General features: G+C 37.1%; 2 protein-coding genes across 2 annotated transcripts; one reads left to right on the forward strand and one right to left on the reverse strand.

Moving 5' to 3' along the window:
• Window positions 1-778: 778 nt before the first annotated feature.
• On the reverse strand, window positions 779-3,551 carry LOC132187039 (protein FAR1-RELATED SEQUENCE 8). Its single transcript, XM_059601192.2, has 2 exons — window positions 3,438-3,551; window positions 779-2,933 (listed from the first exon to the last, which is right to left on the reverse strand). The coding sequence occupies exons 1-2, from the start codon at window positions 3,504-3,506 to the stop codon at window positions 822-824; spliced, it is 2,181 nt and encodes a 726-aa protein (XP_059457175.1). The 5' UTR covers window positions 3,507-3,551; the 3' UTR covers window positions 779-821.
• Window positions 3,552-5,947: 2,396 nt separating this feature from the next.
• On the forward strand, window positions 5,948-17,976 carry LOC132186783 (alpha/beta-Hydrolases superfamily protein). Its single transcript, XM_059600844.2, has 12 exons — window positions 5,948-6,328; window positions 11,162-11,237; window positions 11,328-11,413; window positions 12,248-12,341; window positions 12,419-12,495; window positions 12,747-12,874; window positions 13,984-14,055; window positions 15,176-15,246; window positions 15,329-15,404; window positions 16,719-16,862; window positions 16,937-17,062; window positions 17,781-17,976. The coding sequence occupies exons 1-11, from the start codon at window positions 6,053-6,055 to the stop codon at window positions 16,974-16,976; spliced, it is 1,140 nt and encodes a 379-aa protein (XP_059456827.2). The 5' UTR covers window positions 5,948-6,052; the 3' UTR covers window positions 16,977-17,062; window positions 17,781-17,976.
• Window positions 17,977-19,381: the final 1,405 nt, after the last annotated feature.

The raw sequence follows: 19,381 nt of genomic DNA on the forward strand, positions 1-19,381 counted from the left end.
CTTCACGGCATGCTAAGCACGCCGCGTTCTCTCAATCACGACTCCTTTGTGTTACTCTATGAAACCGATTCTTTTATTACTCTCAAACAAATCAATACTTCATATCCGCTTTGTGGATGTTTTGCTTTTCCTACTGGAATACTTATTCCGCAAACCAAACGAGTGAAAAACCATCTGCCTACATCATTTAGATGTCACCGTTAAGACCATTAAGACATGCCATCTTCACGTCTATTTGACAAATCTCATAATCATAATAAGCAACAACGGAAAAGAGAGTCCGAATAGTCTTCAGCATAATTAACAAAAATATTTCCTCATAATCGATCAATTCTTTCCAAGTAAAACCTTTTGCAACCTGGTTTGAAGGTTTCAACATTTCCATCTACCCATCTCTTCCACTTGTAGAACCATTTACATCCTATAGGATTTTTTTTTTCTGCGTTTTGAGCCTTTAGAAGTTTCCAAACTTGGTTCGAAACTTGGAATACATAGATTCCAACTTTGTTTCAATAGCCTAACGGTATGCATCCACATCATGAACCCCTTCCTCGTAAGTCCTATGACCATTTCCGCATGTGAATGTAAGCTTTGCTAAGCCAAATCACGTATAGATCACCCAGAGGAATTCACAGTTATATATAATTTTTATCTGAGTATATACTTTCCTTCATTTATTTTACTTTTGAAAAGACAAAGCTCAAAGCACATCCAACTCCAAGGCAGCAAGCAGTGCAGCCTGCATGAACACATTAAAGAGAGAGGAGAAAACAAGAGATGACAGAAGGAGTTATCCACATTGTTATTAGTCTTATTGTAATTTACAAATGCTTATCTGCTACAAGGCGGACCTTATTCAAAGACTCTTTAAATGCTTGCCAAGCAACCATATAATGATCTTGGGATATCATCCCCTCCTCAACAACTTGCATGGCTCGTCTGTACAAATGATCAAACCACTGTACTGGGTTTGTAATATCAACATTATTGGAGCCAAGATCTGGCACATAGAAACGCTTAAAATCCTTCCTCCACCTTGACAATATGTACTGAAAAGGAATTTCCTCAACGCCATTATAGTTTAGGACACATAAAGCATGCCGGCAAAGATAGCCTTTCAAGTTAAAGCAATTGCAAATGCAGCGGACTTCTGCTCCTGCTTTATCATACATAACTTCAAAATTCCTGACATCCCTCATAATCTCCTCTCCCTCACGTTCTTTAACCATGAAAGTTACCACTGGCCCATTTGCATGAACTTGTGTTATGCCAAAACAGGAAGACATCATCACTACCTCATCTTGGAACTTCTGAAATATTTCTTTTGTATACAATTTAGAGAGCTGCAACTCATAATAGCAATTTGTTTTCAAAATGGGGCTTGAATCTCTTGACTCGAGATCATCAAGAGTTTCTTTCTGATGCTTCTTTTGTAGACCTAATTCATACATGTACAAAAATTCTTTCAAAGAAGTTTGTTGATACACATAACCATCAAAAAAAGGGCTCACGGACTCGCCCTTTTCAAAGTCGAACATCCCACCAAAAAATGTGTCTTTTGAGTATACTGGAGCCCAACGCTCTCGATCTTCATACAGATTTCGAAGCCACTCATGTTCCCTTATTCCAAATCTCTGGATCATATCTTCCCAAGCCAATTCAAATTCTTCCATTTTTATAGAATCATACACCACCCTCCTCAATACTGTCTGAAATACCCCATATTCCTGCAAGTCTCCCAAATTTTCAAGAATGCTTTGAAAGACATGCGGCAAACAAAATCGATGGTGAGCCCTGGGGAACACCTCTGCAATTGCGCTTTGCACGGTCCTACACTGGTTTGTTAAAATAGTTTGCGGAGGGCGACCGGACATACATGTCAACCATGCCCTAAAAAACCAAATATATGTCTCTAGCCCCTCATCTGCAAGCAAACCACAACCCAGCAGAACAGACTGCCCATGGTGATTCACACCAACAAATGTAAAGAGTGGAGTATCATAATTGTTTGACAAGCATGTTGTGTCAAATGCAACCACATCACCAAAATAACTGTATGCAGCTCTAGACCTAGAATCAATCCAAAACACATTCCTCAAATTTCCTTCATCATTGAAATCCATCACATAGAAAAAATTCGGATCGGTTAACTGAACCCGACAGAAGAATTCACAAATGAGTTGCGCATCTCCATTTTTTAGCTTCAAGCGCCTGGACCGATCGACATGGTCGTTAGTTTCTCCGTCATTGGAATTTGAACTTCCATTACCCATTGCATCTGCTACAGGTGTTCGATACAACTTGATTGTTCGTACTTCTACATCAACAGTTGGTTCCACCTTTCTTTTATCCCCAGTCACCATCTTCTTGTGTGACTTGGAATTTTGCACTCTTTCAGGATCAAATGAATGGTTGTGTTCAAGCTTCACTTCATCAACTCTCCACCTGTTCGATTCCACTAGCCTCAACCTTATCATTGCTAGACAACCGGTTCTAGTTTCTTTCCTTCGAGTATTTGCTTCTTTAATTGTTTTGAAACCCTCACAATTGCAACAGAGCACCGCACCACGCTTCTCTTTGCTGTTGCGTTTCGTCCAAGAAGATTTCACCCTGATAGCGAATCCGAGTTCCTTGGCATAGCAATTATAATAATTGTAAGCATCATCATATGATTCGAACTCCATCCCCACAACTGGTGGAGGATAGTCCTTTCTTTCAAATAACCCATTTTGACCATCATCTAGGGTTGTATCATCCCTGTCATTTTCAAAGTCATTGCCTTCAATCTCAAACAATTGCTCACACTCATTCTCAAAATCATTGCCTTCATGGTCATTTCCTTCAATCTCAAACAATTGCTCAGTTTCATGGTCATTCTCGAGGTCATCATCATGCTCAAGCAGTTGCTCACTATTTTGAGAACCTTCTTCTAGCTGGTATAAGAAACAAACCATGAAAATCAATGATGTTTCAAAAGATAACATCTACAAAAAAACAGAAAAACAACATAAATCTCATTTGTGTTTGAAATTACAAACCATTTACTCGTCGTATTTCAAAAAACAAATAAAAAATACAAACATCATGCAGAATTCAACATTTTTGGGAAAAATTTGTAATTCTTAACTTACATCCCATCCAAAATCATTATATATAATTCATATCCCCCGCTTTCACTGATGGACCAAACCATTTCAGTTATAATTACCATCCTATACACATAAAACGAAAATTAAATACAAAAGTGAGCGAATTAAACTAATTAATCAGCTTCAATTTGGAAAATAAAATTCAAACTGAAATTTAGCATTAAAGATGAAGAGAAAATGGAACCTAGGGAAAGATTGATCTTGGGAAGAGAGATACTAATCTCACACGAGAAAGTACTGAATTAAAGAACAACAGGGCGAGATTGGAGGGGAAGATGGGGTACTTACGGTGATGTCGAGGTTGGTGTGCGGTGATAAGGCATCGTCGGTCGGAGAAAACGTGCTATCGCCGGTCATGCTTGGCGGAGAGGTTCACACGCGTTGCGTCAAAGTATGAGAGGTTAGTTTTGCCCTAAACTGCTTTGGCTTCGTTATTTTGTTTTGCTTTTAGGTCCTTGTGGTTCCGTGTAACTACGATCTCTGTCAAACAGAAAGTGAAAGGTTTGGGGTTTTCTTGGAATTATATGAAGGTATAGGGATTAAGGGAATATACAAAGCGTGTTCACGGATGGCACTCGCGCCGGTGCAACATATAGGGCCGTAATAGTGATTAACTGCCAATTAACCGCCTTAATCGTTAATGTTAATCATCTAATCTCTTTAGAAAGATCTTAAAAATATTCCTTTAATTGCTAACCGCTAATTACCTATACATATGAAACAAAGTTATTTTGGTGTTTAAATATATAAAAAATTAATAAAACTCTAAAAATGAAGTCGTTTTGATTTTTTTCTTTTTTAAATGTGGTTATTAAATAACGGCAAACCGTCGGTTGTCTTCCTACGTAGTTAATCGATTTTACTAAGTGTCTCGACAGTTGCGGCTAGTGATTTTAACTGATAACAACTAACCGTAACCGCATTTTCACTTCTATTAAATGTGAAGGCGAAATGCTTTGTATGATTTTGGCCAAATAAAATGTAGAGTTGAGGAGTTCAATGTAAAAGATGAATTTCTTGTTTCTTTTGCTAAAGAGAGAGTATAGGACAAAAGCCTCTGTATATACGAAGTTTTGATTTCTAGAAACAAAATGTGCTTTTTGTCAACATATGTCGCACACATGTTTCACTTCATGTGTTAATTGTTTTATATATGTGAGTAGATAATGGCTCTTCTAAGGGTCATGAATATGTGTTAATGACCACCGGACATAAGGTAAAATTTTGTAAAATTTGAAGTGATCAAACGGTAAAGAATTATTGTTTGCAACACACTACAACAATTCAACCTATAAATTATCAAATTATTTTGAGTTACACTTTGAGTTAGATTCGACCATTTGTAGAATGAATGGTTCATGAGTTCAAATTTTTATTCCAACTAACGGCTAAATCTAAGTTAAGGTATATTTTAAAACATTTTCATAATTTATAGGTTTGAGTATCGGTGAATCAAAGTTTAGAAATATAAGAGAAATGTTAGGTGTTCTTCTCGTATAAAAGAAATGTTAGGTCCTCTGGGGGTGGCAATACTGTGGGTGGCCGGCCACCTATTGGGGTGGTCAGCCACCACACGTTATCCTTTTTTTAAAAAAAAATTTGAGTATTGGAAAAATTAGAAATAAAATAGGCTTTTTAGTAATTTTAGTTCAATTTCAATTATGAAATATGTGTTGCTACCAAAGTAAAGAATTGAAATAGTTATTTCATTCCAACATCTTCTATTCCCAGTAATACCTATCCATTTTCCTAATGGAATACTCATTCCGCAAACCAAACGGGACCTTAGTATTTTATTGGTCATAGGTAAATATTATTTTATAAAATAGTAAAAAAGAAACTGGTCATTATTTATCTCACCCCATTTTTAAAAAATAATATCTACCTAAAACCAAAATACCAATAAAAAAAAGGGAATAAATGTAAAATTAGTCTTTGTTGTTGACCTAAATTACAAATCACTCAATATAGTATAAAAAATAATTTATAGGTCCCTATAGTTAGCCTAAATTACAAATCACTCTCTATGGCATAAAAAATAATTTATAAATCCTCAATGTATGCCAAAATAACAGTTTACTCACTGAAATCAATTTTCGTTAAATAACTTAACAAAATATGATATTTTGCCACGTCATACCCAATAAAAACGCGACATATGTTATTATTAATTTTCGACTTTCAAAAATGACAATTAGGATTTTTCATATTATTTACGACGCTAGTTAAGATTACACATCAATTCTTACTCCACGTCATACGGGCTATAGTAAATTAACATAATTTTTTATATCCCCAAAACTTTACCATGTGCATAACCTTTCCTTATCTTCATATTTGTCAACAGCTTTATAAAATGCAATCATCAAATTCTCCCAAAATACTCTCAAATTGTGGCAAGGAAGATAACATAGTAAAAGTTTGGGGATAGAAGAGATTATGCTAATTTACTATAGTACTATGGCGTGACAAAGTAATGAATTCTGTTAAATTACCTAACGAAAATTGATTTTAAGCAGTAAACTATTATTTTGGCTTATCCTAAGAACCTATACATTATTTTTTATACGACATAAAGTGATTTATAATTTAGGCAATTACAAAGACGTATAAATTATTTGTTACATTATAATGAGTAATTTATAATTTAGGCCAGAGCAATTTTACATTTATTCCAAAAAAAAAAAAAAAAAAAAAAATGAGAATAACGCCTAACATTCCCTGAATTAATGTAATTGGGATGATTGAATAAGAGCATTCCTCATCCACAGAATATTCAAAATTGTAGCTTTGCCAATTGCCAATGTTTCCTCATCCACCAGAACATACAAAAGGAGGAGCTAGTGGCTCGTGCTATATGTTGGCTTTCAAGCTCTCTCTCTCTCCACCCGAATCACCCAAAAATGGCTTGGGCTCTCCTCTCTCCCAGACTGATCAACGTCCCATTCTCTCACGCCACCATCAACGCCAAGACCAACTACAGCAGACAGTGGAGCAGCGCTACAACAAGAAGAAGAACAACTATCAGAGCTAATGCTGCAAACAAGGGCAAGGACAAGGACAAAGACAGCCCTGCCTTCAATCCCTTTGGTTTTGTAACAGACAACCCTTCAAGCCGGAGTTCTATCCAGCTTCCGGAGAACCCCGCCGAGGACGGCAATGTTGGACAAATGCTTAATGTAAGTTCACTTAGCTGATTGATTATTGAAGTTACTCTGCTTCAGCCTTCAAAGATTGTTATCATTTATGTTTGTTGAGTTTCTGGGGTTGTGTAATCAAGCTCTTATGATCAGTGAGCTAATTCTTGCAGTTTAGGACTTTTGGACCTTATTAAGCGTTGGAGATTTTTATTATGTTTTTTTTATTTTGTTTTCTTGGAAATGAGAGGGTGTGTTTGTGGAATTCATGACATTCTGTACTTTAAATTCAGGGTTCTCATCCACAGGCTTTGGCAGAATGAGATTGGTACTTTTCAGGTTCTTTAATGGTTTTTTTTTTTTTTTTTTTTTTTTTTTTTTCTAATTCACCAATTCCAAGATCCAGTTCTCAAGTACCTTAAAAATTCAATCAAAATTCCCAACGTTTGGGCTAAACAGCCTAAATAGTTATTGAAACTGACTAATTTCTCAATATTCTGTTGGGTTTCTCATTTTATTCAGCCGAATTTTTTTTGATAAGTAATCATGATATAAAAAAGCGCAGAGGGGCGCAACCCATATACACGGGAAGTATAAACAGAGAGCGCCTAGGAGGGGGAGAAATGAAAAAGAAAATCAGAGAAGCTAATCACTAAAGGAGCTAGCCAAGCGGCCGTCCAAGAGTAAAGCGTAAATAAGAAGAAATGAGTCAATTCCTCTATGGTCCTAGTGGAATTATCAAAACATCTAGCATTTCTTTCACTCCAAATACACCACATAAGACACAGAGGGATCATCTTCCACACAACCGCGCTTCGAGAACGTCCTCCCGACCACCAGCTAGCAAACAAAGCCCTCACCCTGCACGGCATGACCCAATGCAACCCAAATCGCTGAAAAATCATGTGCCAAAGAGCACTCGCAAGCTCACAGTGGAGAAGAAGGTGATCGACTGACTCTCCGGTCTTCTTGCACATACAACACCACTCCATAACCACTATGTTCCTCTTACGCAGCATATCATGAGTCAAAGTTTTGCCCAAGGCCGCAGTCCATCCGAAAAAAGCCACCCGCTGAGGCGCCTTAGTACGCCAGATGCTCTTCCAAGGAAACTCCTCTTGAGAAGAAGAAGACAAGGCCTTATAGAACGACTTAACCTCGAACTTGCCTTTCTTGGAAGAAGACCAACAAATACGATCTGCATTGCCTAAGGAAACCTTGCAAGAATACAACCGATCAAAAAAAGGAGAAATCAAATCCATCTCCCAATCTTGAACCGATCGCACGAAAATGACATTCCACTCAACAACCCCATTCCTCCCAATAAAATTATCCTTCACCCAAGCTTCTTTGTGTCTAGCGATACTGTATAAGGACGGAAAAGCTTGCTTCAAGGAGTTGTCCCCACACCAAATATCATGCCAAAATCGGACTTTCGAACCCTCCCCCACCTCAAACCGAATACCTTTGGCAAAGAAATTCCACCCTTTACGAATATGCTTCCATAGACCCACACCATGAGGGCCCGAAGCCTCCTTCGTGCACCACCCACCTTCTTGATCTTCATACTTAGCTTTGATCAAATTACACCAAAGAGCCCCGTTTTCATTTGCGTATCTCCAAAGCCATTTCCCCAAAAGAGCTTGATTAAACTGGTGCAACTTCCGAATGCCAAGACCACCATAACGAAGAGGGCTGCACACTTGGTTCCAACTTACAAGATGCAACTTGGGCTCATCTCCCATTCCTCCCCACAAAAAATCTCTTTGGACTTTCTCGATCCTTTTAGCTACACTTACAGGAATCGGAAACAGAGACAAAAAGTAAGTCGGAAGATTAGCCAAAGTGCTCTTGATGAGGGTTAAGCGACCTCCCTTAGAAAGATACATTCTCTTCCAACCTGCCATCTGACGCTCCATCTTTTCAATCACTTCATTCCACATGGCCGTATCCTTGAAAGAAGCCCCAAGAGGGAGACCCAGATACTTCATAGGCAACTCGGCAACACTACACCCAAGGATGTTAGCTAAGCCCCCAATGTTCTCCACCCCACCAATGGCCACAATCTTTGATTTTCCAAGGTTCACTCTCAAACCCGAAACAGCTTCAAAACATAAGAGGATGAGACGAACATACCGGATTTGCTCAATAGAATCTTCACAAAAGATCAAAGTGTCATCCGCAAATAAGGAATGAGAGACCATCAACTCCGACAAGACCCTATTTCCCACCGAAAACCCAGTCAAAAGGCCTTGGTCAACCGTCGCATTCACCATCTTACTCAAAGCCTCCATAACAAGCACAAACAATAACGGTGAGAGAGGATCTCCTTGCCGGATTCCCCTCGAACTGCTAAAGAAACCTTCCGGAGAACCATTCACTAGGATGAAAAATTTTACCGTCTTAATACACCACTCTATCCAAGCCCTCCACCTCCCACCAAACCCACATCTATGCAGCAAATACAAAACAAAGTCCCAATTTACATGGTCGTAGGCCTTTTCCAAATCCAACTTACAAAGAACACCTGGGACCCCTGATTTCATGTGACTATCCACACATTCATTTGCAATAAGAACGGAATCTAGGATTTGCCGACCCCCAATAAAAGCATTTTGAGAAAAGGAAATGACCTTACCCAAAACAGTTTTCATCCTATTGGCAAGAACCTTAGACACAATTTTATACACCCCTCCCACCAGGCTAATGGGCCGAAAGTCCTTCATCTCCACCGCATTCGCCTTCTTTGGAATCAAAGAAATAAAAGTTGCATTCAAGCTCTTCACCATTTGACGTCTGCTATGGAACTCTGCAAAAACCGCCATAATGTCTTGTTTGATAACTCCCCAGCAAGCTTGAAAAAAAGCCATGGAAAAGCCATCTGGACCCGGAGCCTTATCACCATTCATGCCTTTTACCACCTCCCAAACCTCCTTCTCCTCAAACTCTCTTTCTAACCAACTATTATCCTCCTCATCTATGGACAAGAACTGCTGGTTATCCATTCTAGGGTGCCAAGAGCTTTGTTCCGAATAAAGAGATTGGTAATACTGCACTATGTGTTCTTTTACCTCAACTGGATCATCGGATAAAGCGCCATTAATACGAAGCACTTCCACCCGATTGTACCTCCGGTGAGAATTAGCCATCTTGTGGAAGAAGCGAGTATTTCGATCCCCCTCCTTGAGCCACAAAGCTTTCGATTTTTGACGCCAATGAATCTCTTCACACAACAAAGTATTCTCCAAATCTTTCAACTTGTCCGCCTTCCGGATTTTCTCCTCTTGATCTAAGCCTCTCGATTCTGCCAACTCATCCAACTCCTGGATACCTCCCAATAACTCCTTCTTTTTCCTCCCAATATCCCCAAAGACCTCCTCATTCCACTTTTTCAAGTCCACTTTAAGTGATTTTAATTTACTAGCAAGCACAAAACTAGGCAAACCCTCAAACAAATACGACCCCCACCAAGAAGCAACCTTATCAACAAAACCCTCTGCCTTAAGCCACATATTTTCAAATTTGAAACCCTTCTTACCTCCACAAGGAGTCCCGCAATCCAACAATAATGGGAAGTGATCCGAGAGCAGGCGTTGAAGTATCCTTTGTACAACTGCTGGGTAGTGATCTTCCCAATCCGAAGAAAACAAGAACCGGTCAATCCTCGACCAACTCTCATTTTCTTGATTATTGGACCAAGTAAATTGACCCCCCATCATCGGAATATCTACCAGATTATTCTCTGAGATGAAGTCCGAAAAATCCATCATGCCCGATGAATAATAAGAAACATTGGAGCGCTCACTGGGAAATCGTACAATATTAAAATCCCCGCCCAAACACCAAGGAACCTCCCAAATCCTCATCAAACCAGCCAACTCATCCCAAAGCGCCCTTCTCTCCACTTCCTCATTCGGACCATACACTCCCCCAAACGCCCACACCCATCTATCCTCTACATTTTGAAACGAGCACGCCAAAGTGAAAAGTCCCACACACTCCTCCTTACACTCCACAACCCTCCTATCCCACATCATAAGCATCCCTCCCGACAAACCATTAGAACCTTTATACTTCCACCCCACATGTTGACCTCCCCAAAGACTATGAATCACCTCTCGAGAGATAACCTCCATCTTCGTCTCAATCAAGCACACTACATCTACTTTCCATTCTTTCAAAAGACCCCTAATGCGCAACCTTTTCTTGAGGGCATTCAACCCTCTCACATTCCATACTACAATATTAAGCTTCATGATCCACCAAAGCGCCCCTCTCACTTTCCTCAATCTCTTCAAGGCCTTCGAGTTCAGGAACACATGCAGAAGCACCTCCCAAGTTCGAATCGTACTGCTTCCTAGAAGCTTCGATAGCCTTAAAAAGATCCTCCAATATTCAGCCGAATTTCAACAGCCCATTTTTCAAATGCTGTAATTGTATACAATATTCCCAAAAATTTTAGCTGCTCGATAAAGAAATGGCTCAATTTAATCATTTTCCTCTTATAAACGATTGAATATAAGTTTGTAATACTTGTAACTTTCTGAGCTCTTTATTTGGTCTGGGTGGAATTTGCTGATATATAATAAACTCATTTTTTTAATGTAGAGTTTATGGCTATTCCACCTTGCATTCCTTGGTTTGCTATTTCCGTAGGAACTTTTTTGTTGATGATCTCACTAAAACACCATACAATATGATGCCTGGATGTTGTTATTTATTTACTGCATCAATTAATCCAGATTGAATACCCATTTGCTTTTTCCATCTTGGTGTTTGTTGTAAACATTGATGAATTCTTCCTGTTCTTTGAAGCGTGTTGGATCCATGCTGTATCCATTGCCACTGTATAACTTGCTTGTTTTCCAATTCTAGAGGATAGAAGACAAGGGAAAGGAATATGGCTCATACATCAAATCTGGGAAGTTTAGATGGTTTGTAAGGGAAACTGGTAAACTTCTCTGCAGCGACATTAGTTCCTTTTTTCTTTTTCTTTTTTATCAAGTTAGATTTTCAAAAAAAGGATATTCTGTCCTTGCAGGATCAGCTGAGACCCGACGTGGAACAATTGTCTTCCTTCATGGGGCCCCAACACAATCTTATAGCTATCGAGTTGTTATGTCTCAGGTTGTTTTGCCGAATTTTTTTTCGACATTATGACATATCTCCACATTTTTATCAGATTACCTACCAGAAACATAGAACTTTTTAAATTTTCCTGTTTAAAGAAAGGATTTTCAGTCTGACACAAGATTGAGTCTAGAAGTTGGCTTTCTAGCTTGTCAAAAGCTGGTATACTATTGCCAGAGGAGCTGCAAGGTGGCCTCTACTTATTTTTTTTTGCTTGGTTTATGTTTCATTGCTGCTATATATCAGAAACTAAACAACCATATATGATTTTATCTATTGTAACGACCCAGAGAAAAACGTTAGCCACATCTGCGCTATCACCCAAAAATGATTAGTCTTTTTGAAGTCATAGCATAGATATAGTTAACTTTTTTTTCTGAATCGTTATAAATGGTATCAGAAATACCTAATAAAGCCAAGCTATGTGTTATTGTAACACCCCGATCCCATATTGGGAAAATGGGGAGTAGCCTATATAGAGTGGGTAGGTTATAAAGATAGTCATGAGTGCTAAGTTCCATATTGCGTAGTTACTTGGTGAAACTAGACTTTATAAGAAATTCTAGGGAAGTTCCAAATTGACTAGTTTTTTTGGGTCATAGCGCAGATGTAGTTAGCACTTTTTCTTGGGTCGTTACATCTACACTTTGTCTTCAAGCCATCTACATGCGCTAAGATGCCGCCATTACCAGATCTTGAATATTTAATTTTTTCTGTCAGTGCCTTTGTCCATCCATTTGTTGTGATTTTGTTTCTGTTAGCTGTCCTCAAGTGATTTTATCGCATATTTATTGTTCAAATGATATTTATCTTTTCTTTCATCTTGCATAGATGTCAGATGTTGGGTTCCACTGCATTGCACCTGATTGGATAGGATTTGGTTTCAGTGACAAGCCACAGCCAGGATACGGCTTCGATTACACAGGTTTTAATATTTTCTGATAAGATTACTGTTATATGATATTTTTCTTCCTTCATAGAGCTCATATTCGGCATTTACAGAAAAGGAGTTCCACGAGGCATTTGATAGATTACTCGATGTTCTCAGTGTCAAATCTCCTTTTTTTCTCGTTGTTCAGGTTTGTATAAACTAGTAGAGAAAAAGGTAGAGGATTGTTATTTCTGATGAAACTGTGTGTGTGTGATCAATAGAATTGACTGCATCATGTTACTTTGTTGGATAACGTACAAAAGCACCCAAAATTTGCAATGGATATGCCGGTTGGCAGAGTTACTAAGTGTCAAGTCAAGTTTATAACTACATGATCTTATAGCTTATGTTGCAGTTAAATATTATATCTAACATGTTCTCCTCACGTTTTACATGAAGGGGTTTCTTGTCGGTTCATATGGATTGACTTGGGCCTTGAAAAACACCAGCAAGATATCAAAGCTTGCAATTTTGAACAGTCCGTTGACAGTTTCAGCTCCCATTCCTGGACTGTTTCAACAGCTAAGGTTCAGTTCTTATATTACCTATTCTACTAATGGAATGTTTATATTTCATAATCTTGCAGATTATGTTTGGTTCACAAAACATTTTGGCTACACTCAAAGCAATGACAATGCAAATGCAGATAGAAAAATACCCGTGAAATATTTTTATAATATGTCCTGGAAATTTTGTTTTAGTCAATATGTCCTTGAAACTTTGATCTTGTATATCCATTCATTACAGTTGGGATTGGGACTATGCTCTGCATAAAGGTTTAATTTAGGGTCTTGATTAAGTTATTAGGCCATCCATGGAACCCCATTGGCCACAACAGTACTGTTGTGAGTGCACTTATGAATGTTGTATTCCACATTGACAAAGTATAAAAAAATTGAGTACTTACTATACTTAACTGAACCCAAGCCCATTAACTTAGGATTTTGGGCTAGAGTGGTATCAAAATATGTATATATTAGTACTATTGGTTGACTCACTAAGTGATTCTCTCTCATCATGTAGTTACTAATATGTATATATTAGTACTATTGGTTGGTTCACTAAGTGATTCTCTCTCATCATGTAGTTACTATGTCTTAACTCTCATCCTTTCTATCACGTTATTATTAGATCATCTGCTTGAGTTTCTTTTTGGTCCTTCATTTCATGTTTATCCATTTCTTTTGGGTACTTTGCATTCATATTCCCTTGATGTAAGATTCTAATGACCATTTTCCTGACGCAGAATGATATATGAATTCATTCTTGGATTTTTGTATCTAAAATAGCAAGTTTTTTTTTATAAATTTTAGTTCTTCAATCTTTCACCAGCATAATTTTACTCTATTTCCAAATCTTAAGTACCTTAAAATGTCATAAGAAGATTAATTGATGTATGATGTGTTCGGCTAATAGACCCTTTTTGTTGATTGATGTCTGACAGAATTTATTTTCCCACTAACGATGAGCACTAAAACTGAAGGCCTATTCCTGCTATTCTCCCTTCCCCCCCCCCCTCCCCCCCCCCCCCTTTTTTAATCCATCTAAACTTATCGAAGGCATTACAGTTTCTGAATTTTTTAATTTATTTATTAAATTACATGTTCTCATTCTCATTTTCTTGGTTTCTTTCTAGAATCCCTCTTTATGGTGAATTCACATGCCAGAATGCTATTATGGCTGAGCGCTTTATTGAAGCAGGTAGCCCGTATGTATCAAAAGTGTATCTAGTTCTTTGAGATACTACTTTAAACTTAACCTCTGATTTTAGTCATCAACATCTTCTGTCTCATATATGTTTAGATTTTTTTAATATTAGAGCTTCATGCATTACATCCTCTAAGGCTTTGTTTAGAGGAAGAGCGATGTTGCGATAAATGGTAACATCATGCATTACATCCTCTAAGGCTTTGTTTATTTTCAACAATGTTGTTAGGAAAGAAGAGTGTATACTATGTTAAACGGGGCATGCAAACATAATGATTGCCATCATCCTTGTGCTTTCACAAGTTATTGGTTTCTAGATTCTTGGAACAGAAGAATATGTCAGCATGCTGTAAATTGAACTTTTCTCAAGCGCAAAATGGAGTGACGCATCATTCCTGCCTGAATGATACTTCATTTCTATTTGGAGAACTTTAGGATTCATGGTTGAAAAAAAAAAAAAAAAAAAAAAAAAAAAAAAAAAATCCTATGTAATATGCTTGAAGCTGACAAAAATTAAGACTAAAAATTTAGAGAGAATTCCTTACCTGATGACAAAGAAAAGCAGACTGCTATTGGTCATATAACCAGAGAAGCAAGATAGCTGAGTGTGGAAGCATCAACCTTTACCATTTAACTTGCTAATAATAATAATTCCTGTCTGATGTTAAGGACATTACATCCATACATCTCTAAAAGCTAAAACTGATTGTCGAAGAATGACTGGCACCTTAATCTAGAAAAAGCATAAGCAGAATCAATTGCAAATTCTCGATTTATTATGACTAGCAGCTAAATATACACACACACATGTACCTGGTTCTAGGCGTTAGGTATCATGTTCATTATTTTAAAAAATTGCTAATAACCTTTAAGTGAAGCTGCATGCATATATGTGCCAGAGGTGCATTAGAAATTGTTTCAGTCATTATTCATTTAAGTGGTTAATAAATGAAATTATAGTTTTATTTGTTGCCAATATGCTATCAAAGAAATAGTACCAACATCATTGTTAAGGAATTCTATTATTCATCCCATAAGTTATTTCCTTAATATATAAGGATTGCATTGTAGCATAATAACTACTATTTATATGTGTGCTTCTCTTTCTATCCTTTTGACAGTTATGTCTTGAAGCTGGAAAAGGCCGATGTGTATCGGTTACCATATTTGGCAAGTGGTGGACCTGGATTTGGTTTGTATTCCATTTCTTCTTTTGACAAGATTTTGACCCATGAAAATTATGGGTATTGAAGTTTTATGTGTTGGTGTTTCAGCTCTGCTCGAAGCTGCAAGAAAGGTTAATTTCAGAGATATCTTAAGCCAAATAGCAGCAGGCTTTGCATCTGGAAGGTATAAATATTTTTTTCTCTTGGAGAATCAAATTTACATGTTTATAGCACAGATTCTTTGGCTTTAGAGAGAGGAAAGTGATATACTTTCTGACATGTTAATTTGAACTTCAAAACGCTTGAAGATAAGAGTATCTAAAAACTCCTTTTTATATTTGGTGTAAAATATTCTAGATCTATATTTTGACCTTAAAAAAGAAAAGAGAAAAAAGAAACAAAAAATCAATGACTGTACTAATACTTAACCAGTAAAATATTATTGAGATGGTGTATTAGTGACAGGGAATGAGATCAAATGCTCTGGAACTAAAAAAGAGCGATCAATCTCTGCTATTTAATGTGCTAATACGTACTAAACTGCAGTTTCAGCGTTTAGTTATTCTTTTATGTATCTTATGTTGTAGAAACCTACAAGATTCAATGTCATTTATGAAGTTCCAATTAGATGCTGCTGCTTGCAAAATGAGGATAGGATTTTCTTTCTTTTCTTTTCTTTTTTATTTATTTTTTATTTTTTTCAGGTGCCTGTGTTTTTTTCTTATGAGTAAAAAACCCAAGAAAGTGATGTCCTTGGATATCACATTTATATAACTTCCCCTTGCCCTTAAACGCCCATTTTTTCCTTTGTGATCAAATACTCCACATCAAAGCAGGAAGAAACCTGCTCTCCAGATGAGTAAACCCCTCCAAGCTCAAGTGCCTGTATCTCCTAGCTACCTTTTGGTTACTGTGTATGCTCACAAAGTCTTGCATTCTAGGTCCTAATTTATGTTTGACTTGTATTAGAGATTCAGTATGCCCTTTCTTATTCAATGCTGGGATTCTATGACCTTATATGGGTGTTTTAATGGTGACAAATTTCCATATTTTCCATCCCTTCATGATGTTTAATATGTTTAACTTTTCACTTCAAAATGAGTTATGCATCTGAAAGTTCACTTATTTGTCAAGCCGGCATCTTGAGGTGCGCATCATACTTTGCAAGGGCTTACTAGAATAGAGCTTGAGTTTGAGTACAATGAAGTTGTGTGTCAACCCTGCAGACTGAAGGCAAGAAATGCATGTCCATCTTTTAAATAGATATATACATGTACATGCAAGGGTTATAGTTATCTTAACAATGATCAAGGTAGTCATACCCATGGCCATATTCAACATCCATTGTGGATGGTTTCTTATCAAGTTATGGTCAATACTTCCAAAGCATAAGAGAGGCAGTATTGTGCACTTCACTAACTGCACATTGTTCATGCTACTAATATTGTGTTCAACTTTCTGCCAATAAATTATGAATCAATGAATTCTGGACTTGCAGATGGGATAAACCTGTACTACTTGTTTGGGGAATATCAGACAAGTATCTGCCTCAATCTGTGGCAGAAGAGTTTCAGAAAGGAAATCCCACTACTATCAAGCTTAAGTTAATAGAAGGTGCCGGTCATATGCCACAAGAGGACTGGTAAGTGACCTTTTCAGAGCATTTATGTGAATTGCAACTCCTTGTGAAAAATTATGACCTTTATATTTTGACAGGCCCGAGAAAGTGGTCGATTCTTTGAGGGTGTTTTTCTAATGTCAACGCATGAATCAAAGCGATAATCCTTAAGATTGGTTCATTGCCAAGTATTAATATCCAAATGTGCTGCCATTTGTTTGTAGGTAAGAAAAGCTTCTTCCCTGTGTATGTTTCACTTGAAAGTCCTTGTCCCTCTTATCAATTTTTCTCATGTGATCTCTACGAAATACCTATTTCATGAGCAAAGAAATAATCAGCCTTCCAAAGTGTTCCTTGTCATTATGGTCAAAATCATTGTCATTGCACAAACCTAGGTATTACCAAGGGTAATAGCTGATGCTAATTGATTTGAGCAATATTTTATTTCTTTGGACACCTTGGAAATATGAAATATGCCCCTTTTCTGAAAATGTCATTACCTTCTGATTATAGTATGTTCCATTTTGAGGTAGATCCTGTATCTGGGGCTAGTTTATTACTAGGCTCATATGATTAATAACTGATTTTGTCTTGAAACAACCTCTTGGTCCCTTTTGATTGAAGCCGATCAAGGACAGATTTACAAGGGGAGGCCGGCATGGCGCCCCCCAAGTCCTCCAATCTCAACATTTTGACTCTACAGTTTTCTCCTATGGCCCCACAAGCTTGAGAAATTACCATAGACATGGATTCAGATAGACTTATTCCTGCCAAAAAAATGTAGAGCAATTTTTTTCGCAATCAATTTTCTTCTTATACATGGATTCAGATAACTTTTGAACACCTTGAAATTAGAAATACCTGTTACATTTAACCGAACACACATCTGCTAGTTCAGCATGAGCAGTAACATTTCCTACTTGGCAATCTGATTTCTTGCAGATCATCCGCTACATAATTATGCCAAACAGTGTAACTGCTGAAGAGATTCCGGGTTTGATCTTGGCAATACATGTGCATATATATTTGTCTTTTCCATTTGCACATTACCAAAAGAAAGATGAATCATGTTAAGAACCTTTTGAGTATAATCTTTGTACTCATTTCTTATCTATACATAGGGGTGGATATCGGTTCAGTTCGGTAGACTCATTTTTGGTCGGTTAACCAAAATTGTCAGTTAATTCACCGATTTCATTTTGATAACAAATTATTTCGAAATTTTCGGTTAATTTTGGTCGGTTAATCGGTTAACTGTGAGCTTTTTTAATTAAGCCAATGCTATTTTTAAATGGGCCAAAATTTAGTTATTTTGGGGGCCCAAAATTTTGTTTTTTGTGACTAAAGTAACTTACTAAACATAAGATGCAAACAATAAGAATATAAGATGCCAAAAACTTACCAAATACCTTCAACAAAATATCACTCCACAAAGTCCATTTGTCACAGCTTTAATCCATGTCAAATTTGGCGGTTCAGTTCGGTTAACCGACAACAAAAATTTTATACCGATTAACCGAATCAAATCGACATTTGTATAAAAAATTCATACTGATTTTTGACTTACATAAGTCAGTTGACGGTTAATTTCGGTTTGGTCATAGTCGGTAGGCGGTCGGTAATCGGTAGGTAGTTAATTTGCTCACCCCTATCTATACAGCTCCAACATTATAAATGTTCTTATTATTCTGAGCTGTTCAAAGTTCTAGTCCCGACACTTTTATGTAAGAGGTTGTCCAGGAGAATCTAGGTGTCTTTTTGACAAAAAGAATTACTTCTTTCGATTTTCTATAAAAAAAATGACCCAAGTTTATAAAATTTGAGAGTCATGTGAACAGAAGGAAGCAAGGTAAAAGAGAAGAGGACTGCTTTACAAATTGGTTTGTTTCCACAGCTGTTTAATTTGCATTTTCAGTCAGTTTGTGGAGGGCATCTGCAACGCTTTAATACCATAATAGACCATTTGCATTAAATTTAGTAATTTAGTAATATAGTCAAAGTGGGAGAGGGGAAAAGGGGAATTTTGTAATTTACCTTGTGGACGGTACCGACAGTATACGAGTTTTAAATCAATCTTCAGAAACAAGGAAGGGTCCAGGACTTAAGAACAAGCTTCTTCATGAAGAATATAAGAGATGGTATGCCCATCTATTTTATTGGGGAAATGCTATGTATTTTTTTAGTGTTTTTTTTGTGTACTCTTAACTATAACGTAACTTTTAAAATTACCAATAGATTAAAAGTCAATAATGATAATTTCAAATTCAACGGTGATTTTGAAAGTCATATCATAATTTAAAAAACATCAGGAGAACACTAGAAAAACACCTAGTATAATACTACCTTGCAGCCTGCCAAAGTTTGATTTGTTTTAGGATCCAATCAACCCCCCAAAAAGATTAGAATGGATATATGCATTTCAGCGTTTGAGGATTACAAAAAAAAAAAAAAAAAAAAAGGAAAAGAAAAGCTAAATTGGTTTGTCTTGTTCCTAATTTTGACAAATAGCTCACTGAGGTTTAAAAAGTGATTAAAGACTCTAG

Source organism: Corylus avellana, chromosome 6, assembly GCF_965113065.1.
Source record: "Corylus avellana chromosome 6, dhCorAvel1.hap1.2, whole genome shotgun sequence".
Lineage (NCBI taxonomy): Eukaryota > Viridiplantae > Streptophyta > Magnoliopsida > Fagales > Betulaceae > Corylus > Corylus avellana.